Consider the following 9688-nt stretch of genomic DNA (forward strand, 5'->3'; position numbering starts at 1 on the left):
TCCAGATGCCCCACCATGCAGGTGGGAACTGGTGACTCAGCAGGGTTTGAGTTTGCCACGTGGGTCCAGGAATGCAGTGGGCAAAGGAGCTGGTGATGCCTGCCCACTCAATCCCTGCCTGTTTCCTCTCCAATACCCTCGGCACCCGGGGCTGCCCCTAGGGGTTCACCGAACACAGACACGCCCAGCAGAGCACAAGCTGGAGGCAGGAGGCACTCAACCACCACCGCCATTCTCTCCTCTGGCTTCCGGAAGCCCACGACACATATCTTTGCTTCTGTGGGGCCCTCCCCGTCTGTCTGCCCCCAGACAGAGTGGGCAGGGAACCAAGAAGACGCCCCTGGCACTGGACACTGGGCAGCCGGGTGTCTGCCTGACCGCCCGGGGTGCCCAGCGCTGCTCCTAGGAGGCTGCCTCTGGGCGTTGCTCACTCCCACTCCTTAAAGTGTTCAGAAGGTGTGGGACCTACTAACAGGAGGGCTGCTGGGGACCTGATGGACGCTGAGGGCTCTGTGACCTCGCGGCTTAACTCACCTCCGTAGCAGGTGTTCCCACCCAGAGGCCACGCGGGGAAGAATTCTCTGTTAAAGAGGACGTGGCACCAGCTACCGGAATGGTGTGGCCCTCGGCAGAGCCAGGGGTCATGTGACAAGAGTCAAGCCCCTGCCTGGGACTGGGGGCCACTTGGCCCGCTGACAGGCCCACATCTGGACACCTGGTACCCAGGAGAGGGGAGGCGCCCTCCTGTAGGCAGCCAGGCTCCTCAGGAAGGGGCTGGACTCAGGTGTGAGCCCAGGTCACCCTCAGGACCGAGGCCACAGAGATGGGAACGGAGCCCTGAGCAAACACTCCAGGCCCGGCCTTGTGTTCCCACACCAGCATCTCCTCGAGTGGAGGTGAGCCCAGGCTGGGCCTGGCGGGTGGCAGGCCAGCGACAAGCAGGACCCCACCTGAAGCCTCGATGCAGCGCAGGAACGTCTCCATGTGGCTGTCACACTTGGCCTCGCTGGCGTAGAAGTAGGTGCGGGTGCTGACAACGCCATCCCTGCGGTCTCCGAATGCCCGGTGGGCCTGGAACTGCTTCTCCCTCTTCCTGGTGCCTGGAGAGGTGGGCATCCGGCCTGAGCCACCTCCCCACACCCCCAAGCCCGCATCCCGCCACCAGCGCCAGCCCCATCCCACCCCGAGCCCACGGCCCCCTGCCTGTGCTGCTCCCCAAACCCGCCCATCCTGGCGCCCACTCTTCCTTCTCCTTGGGTCACCCTAGTCATGTGGCAAACCCAGGGCAGGAAGGCAAAGCCCAGACCCACCGAGGGCCGAGTGCACCGGCCCCCCAGGTGGGCCGTAAGGATGTGTCAGCCACTCATAATGACGGCCTGGGTGCCCAGGGACACGGGGAGGAGCCGGGGGTGTGTGCAGGTGGGGAGCGGGCTCGTTCCTGAATGGCTGCCTCCCACTCACCATGGCCGTCCCTCTCCGATGCTGAGGTACAGGACCTGCAGGAGGGAAGAGAGGGAGAGGGTCGCGGTCACGCCACCTCAGGTACAAGTGACAAACGCGTCCCACTGAGGAGGCACAGGTGGGAGGAAGTAGAGGCTGAGCCCTGACCCTGACCCAGGAGGGTTGAAGAGGAAGGCAGGGTCACCTGGCCAGGTAAGAGTGACTCATGCCACCCCACCCGCCCCCAGCCTCCGGGGTCACCTTCTCTGAGCCTGGCAGCCTACAAGCCCTGCTCCGGAGGAACCTGGGTCTCCCCCTGGGTGAGGCCGCCTCCCTACACTGGGTGAGGAGGAAATAAAGCAATACACAGCCCAGGGTGTGGGTAGGTCCTTGAGGCCGGCTAGCCATGGGGTACTCCTTCCTGTGAGGAAAAGGCGGGGCGCGGGCCAGTCAGGGCTGAGGATGGTGGAGAGAGGGAAACCACCAGCTTCCTTATCCCCAGAGCCAAGGAGCGGGTCCCCTTGCTCTGCCCTCTGCCCACAGCCGGCCCCACCTCCACCCGCGCTCCTCAGGGTTATTTTCAAACCAGCAACCACAATTTATTTTTTTAATGCAAACCCTCCCCTGGCCTCCCCTGGCCATCATACCTGAATATACCCAGTCCTCATGAGGACAGGACAGAGAGGGCACCTGTAAGGCCCAACGCAGGCCGCCCTGCAGCTGTGGCCCACTGAGGTGGAGGCATGACATGGCACCCACCATCTGCACCAAGGCAGGGGCCTCATCCCGAGGTTGGCAGCTGAGGAAGGCTCGGGCCTGCTCTGTCACCACACAGCCCATAACCTGCAGGTATCCACCTTCTAGGCAGACTGCCCTCCACTGAGGGGACACCACTACCCAGAGGCCCCCAGGGGCCCGGGGCCGTGTGACGGTCCCAATTAGCATTTCCACAGCTGGCCTTCTACCCTCCAAGCCCCAGCCTAGCTCCAAAGGCACAGGGGAGCCAGCCGGCCACACAGCCACGTGATCAGGGGCAGTGGCCTATCCCAGAGCAGACAGCACTTAGCATGGGCGGGGCTGCACTCTTGACCAGGCCCGGTGAGTGGATCACGAGGAGACAAAGATGGCAGTTACCAGGCTGGGGGGAAGGGGAGTGTCGTGTCACCATGAAGAGAAGAGCATGCTCTGTACACACACACACACACACGTGCAGACACATGTGCACACATGCACACACGTGCAGACACATGCGTGCACATGTAAGTGCACGGGCCAAGATGTGGAGGAGGGAATGGAGTGCCCCCGGGGGCAGGGGGTTAGGAGAGGACCGCAGGAGCGACCCAGGGGCTTGCAGGAGTGGCAGGAAGACCCCAACCATCCCCTCAGCCACCTCCAAGCTCAGCTCTGCATCAGGTAATTTGTTGGCTGGACACCTTTTAGAAAAAAGTGAAAAGTGAGGGGAGACCACGCCGGCCGCCCTCACACCAGCTCTCCCCTAGTGAAACGCAGGAGGCAAGAGAAGAACACAGAAAAGCCTGTGGTACCCCAGGCCCTGGCTCCAGGCAGCACCCAAGGACCAAGGAGCGCACACCAGTCCCAAGGAGCGGCCTCCACCCTGGGGACCAAGGCCCAGGCCTCGCCCCCAGCCAGCCCTGGGTTTGCACAGCCAGGACACACACACCTGCTGGCCACACTGTCCCCAGCCATCCTCATCACAACCTCATCACAGCCAATCATTGAGAGGAACCCAGCCCTGCGCCCTCTCCCCACGGCCCTCAGCCTGCTGGGGGGACCCTGCGAGGCTCCTCTCCTAGAGTTAGGTTCCTGGCCTCTGCCTTCTAACAAGTGTTCTGGGAAACACCATCCCACCCCCTCCCTGGATGGCTATTCTCCCTCCTGCGCCTCTGGCCTCCTACCTCCAGCTTCCTAACCTGGGGAAGCCCCACGGACCCCCTCCTCCCAGGGCCACGTCCTCAGGGCACCTGCTGGGCCTCTTGCATGTTCAGACGCCCCCATCTTTTCTGTGCCTCTTATGGTTATGCCTGGGGCAGGGCCCCACCGCCTGTGCTCGCTCCCCGCCCCACCCCACTCCACTCCTGTGGCTTTAACTTGGGGCAGTGGCCTCTACATCATTCCCCAGAGCAGGGTCTAGGGGCTCCGCTCCCCACACAGGGGCTCCTGATGGAGAATGTGTGGCATCTCGACGGCGTGGATGTTCGATCAGTGCCTATGAGCCTGGTTCTGCACCCTCAGCCAGGCTCCACGGAGCACACAGGGCTGCCTAGCAGCAGCCCTGCCACTGGCATCGGACGGCGGCCACCAAATTAGGACAGGAAGGGACTGCCGTTCACGTCCCAAAGCCCACAAAGCAGGGCTCCTGCAAGACAAGGGGCACCAACAGCAGAGTGGCCCAGGGTCACAGGTTCCAGTGCCCATGGTAGGGCGAAGCCGGCCCTCCTCCCAGTGCTCCCCTGCAGGGCAGGGAGGAAGCCAGGCGGATTGCCCTGGGAAGGAAGTCTTTTCATACCAGAGAGAGAAAATCCCACTGTGAAACCACCAGCCCTCACCCAGACCCAGCGGGGATACAGCCCATTAGTTATTCAACAGGCAGCCTCAGTGCAGGCTGCAGCCCCAGCCCACAGCCCCCCTAGGAACACCGGGGCGCTGAGCTGGAGAACCCTGCCTTCAAGACAGCAAATCACAAGGCAGGGGCTTGGCTCCCCAGGCCAATCCACCAGCAGCTCAGCTCGGACATTCGGACATTCCGTTCCCAGGGCAGGAGCCTCATGTGACGCCTTCCCCTCCCCTCCGTGCCCCTCCCCTCCCCTTCCCTCCCCAGGCCAGAGCAAACACCAGAGCTTGAGACAGGGCAGGTTACTCAGCAAGCCTCCCAAGCCTCACACGGTCAGGCGCGGCTGCTGTCAGGACTTAGAGGCCCAGATGCCAGTGAAGGGTGGAGGGGTGCAGGCACCAGCCCAGGAACTGGGCGTTTTGCAAAGAAAGGGCTGGTTCTGCCTGGATCTCCCATAAGGCTCCTACTTCAGGAAGCAGAGGGTGAAATGGTCCTCGAGTTCTGTCCTATGGCCCAGGAGGGTGGGTCGGGGGATGCCCATCTGTCCCCATACTCACTGCCCAGAGAACGGGCCCTGCAGCCAGTTGGTGACCTCGGCAGGAGCCGCTGGGCTCGCCTGCCACACGTGTGCTCCTGGCAGCACATTCCCTTTTCCTCGGACCCCCAGGCAGTCTCCACACCCACCAGGTGGGGCCCACCTGCTAATCAGGAAATCATCTCAGGGGCCAGGCAAGGGTGGGACCGTGGGACCTGCCCAGTAGGTCAGAATCCCCAGAAGAGATGTTGCAGGAGAGCAGGAAGCCAGAGCACCTCCAACACCAGTGTCAGCAATCCTATTTTGTAAACTGCTGGGTAGCACCCAGCGGCCACCATTGAGTCACGGACACTCAATTCTGCCCCTGTAGGGTGAGAGCACTTTGAATTTCACATAATTTTCACGTGTCACAAAACATTACTCTTGCTTTGTTTCAACCATTTAAAAATACAACAATGATTCTTAGCTTGCAGACTGTACAAAACCAGGCTGATCGGGCAGGGGACCAGAGTCTGCTGACCCCATCCTCGCCCCTCCTCCAGCTTCGGCACACAAGGCCTCGGTGGAAGCCCAGAGCTGTCATCCTCACGGGGCAAGAACACAACCCCAGGCAGACCCAGGAGGGCTGCCGTTAGTCAGGTGGACAGAGCTCTCCCAGCCAGGCCCAGCCCAGCCCCGGTGTGCTGGGGCTGCCAGCAGGTGCCACGTGGGCCTTACTCCATCTCCTCGCGTTCGGCCTCCTCGGGGGTCAGGTCCTCCTCCACACCATAGTCCAGGATAGAGCCCACGCCGAAGGCCCTGTTGTGCTGGATCAGGGGCCGGATGGACTCCTGGTCCTCACCAGCCACAAACTGCCCGTAGAAGGTCATCTTCATCAGCCTGTCGAACAACCTTTGCCCCAGAAGTCTCCTGGCAAGACGGAGCAACTGAAAGGTAAAGGGCAGCGGCTATCCTGGGCCACCTGGCCTCCCATGTCCCCAGCAGGACACTCCTGCTCCCCCGCCCGCCCCTCACAAAGCCTTGACGTGCTCTCCCCAGGGCCAAACTCGGCTCATGGCCTTGGTTTTACGGTGACACCACCCGAAGCAGACTGCTTCTCTGCTCACAGTGACTGTCCATGCCCCACTCCTCATGCAGGGTGGCCGGTCCTAGGCGCTGCTCTTGCCTCCCTGCCCTCACGCTCATGGGTGACCCCAGTGGCACATGGCAGTCGCCTGACTACCGCTCGGTGGATAAAGAAGTGAACGGCAGCTCTCTCTGGGAAGAGCAGTGGGCGTGTTCATAACATTCTCTATATCGACACCTCTGCAGGTTATGCTGGGGAAGAGGGGGATTTGGTGTGAGTTTCTAGAAGGTGAGAACCCAGATTTTTCAATGTTTTGTTCACTGCTTATTCCAAGTCCCTAAAACAGTGCCTGGCAAGGGGCCGGCCCTCCAGTGGGTGCTGAACAGATGAACACACAAAACTCTGAGTGAGTATGAGTTCTGCCGGAGAAAGCATAGGCTAAAAGTGAGCCAGGTAACCACCCACAAAGGTCTGGGAGATGACCATCCACCCGGGACCAGCGGGGACTCAGCACACTCATCCAGGCCGCAGCAGGCCGGCAGCCCGAGAGTACGTCCCCCAGGGGAAGACAGCCTCCCAAACGACTCAGCTTTCTCCTCCAATCATATCTCGCCACACCCCAAATTTCTGCCATCATCATTCAAATGTCCCAAGCAACTGCCTCCTGCCCGACACAATTTTAGGGTGAACAAAACAGATGACAGGGCTCCCATCCTAGTGGCAAGGAGACCCAGAAGGAGGGAGGGGCAAGGTACCTCCATGGAATTCAGAATGGGGGTGAGGGAGTGCCGGCCAGGGCAAGGGCGGGAGGTGTTTGCTAACTTAGATCCAGGGTGCAGGGCTTGCCTGGCTAGGAGGTGACGCGGTGCTCCTGCACTGGGGACAGTGGTGGGAAGGAATGAGGTCAAGGAGGGGCAGGGGGATGACCACTGGGAGGACACACCCACCATCTGTCTGGGAATTCCCGTGTGTCTACTATCCCCGGCTCCAGCTCCAAGGCAGGAACAGTCTAAGGTTTCTCAAACCCAGTGAATAACAGAACCCCACTTTTTTGTGAGGAACATCTCTTGGGATCAGGGTCTCAGGGAGCAATCACTAGTCTAAGCAAAAGCATGAGTCAGTCACACACCTTCATCCACAAACCAGTCCCAAACAGCCCAAGCCTCTCAAAGGCCGACACACCTGAACCGTGGCTGGCACCCAGACGGAAATTCTTAAGGAGCCATGCGGCAACACGAGGGAGGGTGAAGGTTTCCAGGCCATCACCTGTCTGTGCCGTGTCTGATTTTATTGCATCTCATCATTTTTATAAAGAAGAAGAGAAATGGAAAGTGGAAGTGTCAACCCGGGAGACGGGCAGGCCTCCTCCACCTCACAAGAGCCCTAGCCAGCAGTCACGAGTCTGTGGGTCAGAGCACCCTAGCAGGAGGAAAAGCCAGGTCTTGGATATATCAAAGTTCACCCCAGAGGCAGGCGAGGCAGAAACAGGGACCTGAAAACCAGCATTCAGCTCTGGAAAAACCCGGACATCATACACGTCAATTCTGAGGACTGTCAGAAACACAGTGTGTGTGGAAGTGGGCCAACTGTCTACTCTAGGGCTGGCAAACTTTCCCGCCCAGGAACACGTGGTAAATAATTTAGGCTGTGCGGGCCACCCAGTTTCTGTCATAACTACCCAACTAGCATGAAAACAGCTCCAGCCAATGTTCATAGAAGGAGCAGGAGCAAGGCTGATGCTGAGATATGGTCCAGGGGTCATGGGCTGGTGACCTCCCGCTCCCCTCCTGTTCCCCTATTGTCAGAGGGAACAACAGTGAAGGCCACCCAGGTAACCTGAGCTGGTCACCGACCCTCTCACCCTGGCAAAGGGGAGGCCAGCCTGTCACAGAGGGCTATGGAAGCACATGGTGCAGGGCTGGCAGTTTTAAGCCAACTCCAGAGCAAAACAGCCCCTTTAAAACCATCCTGGCATCAGGCGTGCCCTGGGGTGCCACTACCTGAGAGCCCCACCTCTTCCCCAGGTAGGAACATCCTTCGTGGATTTAGAAACTTGCACCAGTAACACAAACACCGTAAAAGACTCAAAGACATGTCTGCAGAGCGAGGACAGGTAAAGCCGGTTCTCTCCCCTCCCTGACTGCCCCTTCCCCCACATTCTCCTGCACTGGCTCACACCCAAGCACAGAGGCTTTCATCATGGAAGACCTTACTTTTCTAAACCCTTCTCAAAAAGGCCTGCCTTCGGGCAAGTGCAGGCCCCCACTGGGTCCTGAGCCAATGCCACAGCTCAAACTGGGCTCCTGCAGGCTGACACTCCCTGGGGCATGAGCTGCACAGACCTGCACTGGCTCAGCAGGAGGAATTTTTGCTGCAGGCCAGAGCACAAGAAGGACCAGGTTCTGGTGAGCGGCCCACTACTCTGAAGTCTGGCCTCTGCCCCGTCTCCTCCAGCACCAGGCACCAAGGCCACTGTCACCAGTGGGACCACCAGCAATCATGACAGGGGGAACAGGTCCCACGGAAGACAGGCAGAGCACACCACACAGTTACCGGGCTCCTTAAGGATGTCCCCAGGGCACAGGTAGAACACGAGGGGAGCGTGGGAGACGCCTCCTTGCTCCTCCAGGCACTCACAGCACAGTCACAGTGCACTGGCACTTGCCCCAGGCAGGCACCCAAGGGACGGTGGAGCTGACATGTCCCTCCCATTGCTGCCCATAGTACCCGAAGACCCACAGCTCTGCTGGCTTCTCTGCTGGTTTTGAACCTAGCCCCTTCAGAGCCACCCAACTCTAACTCTGCCCTCATCACCCACCCACCTTTGGTGTCCTCACCTTCATGTATGCCCAAGGTGTGGCTTGGTGCTCCTCCTGGGTCCAGTCTCCCTAGCCTCTGCCCGGAGCTAAGGTGCGCTCAGCACAGTCTCACTGAGAAGTCCACACCACCTGCTTGAAGCGCCTTCAGGACCCTCAGCACCAACTGGACCCTTGCTTTTAAACTGTTCCCAGGATCACCTTGACCAAGAGCGGCTAAGACACTTCTGCTTTTCACTTCCCCAAAGCCCTCACACTTTTCAATGTAACTGTGTTAAAGTTTCAAAAGTCGGAAATTTGAGCAGCAAGCGTCCCATTCTCCCTCAACATTGTCTGTTCAGAGTGACCATGTCTGGGGATCCCCTGGGTCACAGCGTCCAAGAACTCCGGGGTCCCAGGCTATGAGCCGCTCAGTACGGCCAGGCTTCCCTTTGGGCAACATAGACGACACTCAATTTTAAATTTCGGGTGAACACTGTGTATTACTGCAAGCAGCATATAGCTTAATATTTAAACTAATCTTTGTTTTTAGCTTCCAGTAACTGACACGTAGTAAAATTCACGGGCCCGAAAGGGCGTGCAGGATACACCTTCCTTCCTGACTTCCCGGCCACAGGCGATGCTCCAGAGGCCCCGCTTTCCACTTTGAAACTTCATAACGGCTCCCAGGACCGGCGAAGGCCCGCGGGGCCCTGGCCGCACCCCACCCCCAGCGTCCCCGAGCCCCAGCACACCTGCTCGTGGCGCGCCAGCAGCGCGGGCGAGGCGCAAAGGCGCAGCACCAAAAGGCTGCGCGCCAGCTCCCAGCTGCGCCGGCTCCGGTATGCCTCCTGCGTGTTGCCGAAGTCCACAGCTGGCACTGGCGGCCGCGCGTCTTCGGCCGCCCCGCGCCCCCGCACGGCTTCCAGGCCCGCGGCGTGCTGCTCGCGGGTCGCCGGCGCTGTAGACAGAGGGGCTCGGCGGGAGAGGGCGGAGCGTAGCACGGGGAAGGCTCGCCTAAGACTCATGGCTGTTGTGCACGTGCCCCTGGGCTGATTAAGTACGCGCCGCCAGCCCCGCCCCGCGCTCGGCCCCGCCTTTTCCCGAGAGGCCCTGCCCCGCGCTTGGCCCCGCCCTCGGTCGCGCCCCACCGCACCCCGAGCTCGAGCCTCGCCCTCTCACCCGGAGGCTCCGACCCGCGAGTTCCTGAAAAGTGTGGGTCCCCTGCAAGGCCCCGCCCACCGAGCGGCGCCACGTGCGCCTGAACCCCGCCTTCTCAG

General features: G+C 60.4%; 1 protein-coding gene across 3 annotated transcripts in view; it reads right to left on the reverse strand.

The window, feature by feature from the left end:
- The window catches only part of PRODH (proline dehydrogenase 1), a 19019-nt gene extending 9565 nt beyond the window's left edge, over positions 1-9454 (reverse strand). Inside the window, exons 1-4 of one of the 3 annotated variants that reach the window (XM_067699842.1) lie at positions 9164-9454; positions 5265-5473; positions 1462-1496; positions 951-1100 (exon numbers count right to left, since the gene is read on the reverse strand). In XM_067699842.1, the coding sequence (XP_067555943.1) occupies positions 951-1100; positions 1462-1496; positions 5265-5473; positions 9164-9436 (667 nt within the window). In that variant the 5' untranslated portion in view covers positions 9437-9454. The remainder of the gene's footprint in view (positions 1-950; positions 1101-1461; positions 1497-5264; positions 5474-9163) is intronic. The other 2 variants (XM_067699841.1, XM_067699843.1) reach the window with 2 other exon arrangements.
- Between the last annotated feature and the right edge of the window lie 234 nt (positions 9455-9688).

Source organism: Pseudorca crassidens, chromosome 12 (assembly GCF_039906515.1).
Source record: "Pseudorca crassidens isolate mPseCra1 chromosome 12, mPseCra1.hap1, whole genome shotgun sequence".
Lineage (NCBI taxonomy): Eukaryota > Metazoa > Chordata > Mammalia > Artiodactyla > Delphinidae > Pseudorca > Pseudorca crassidens.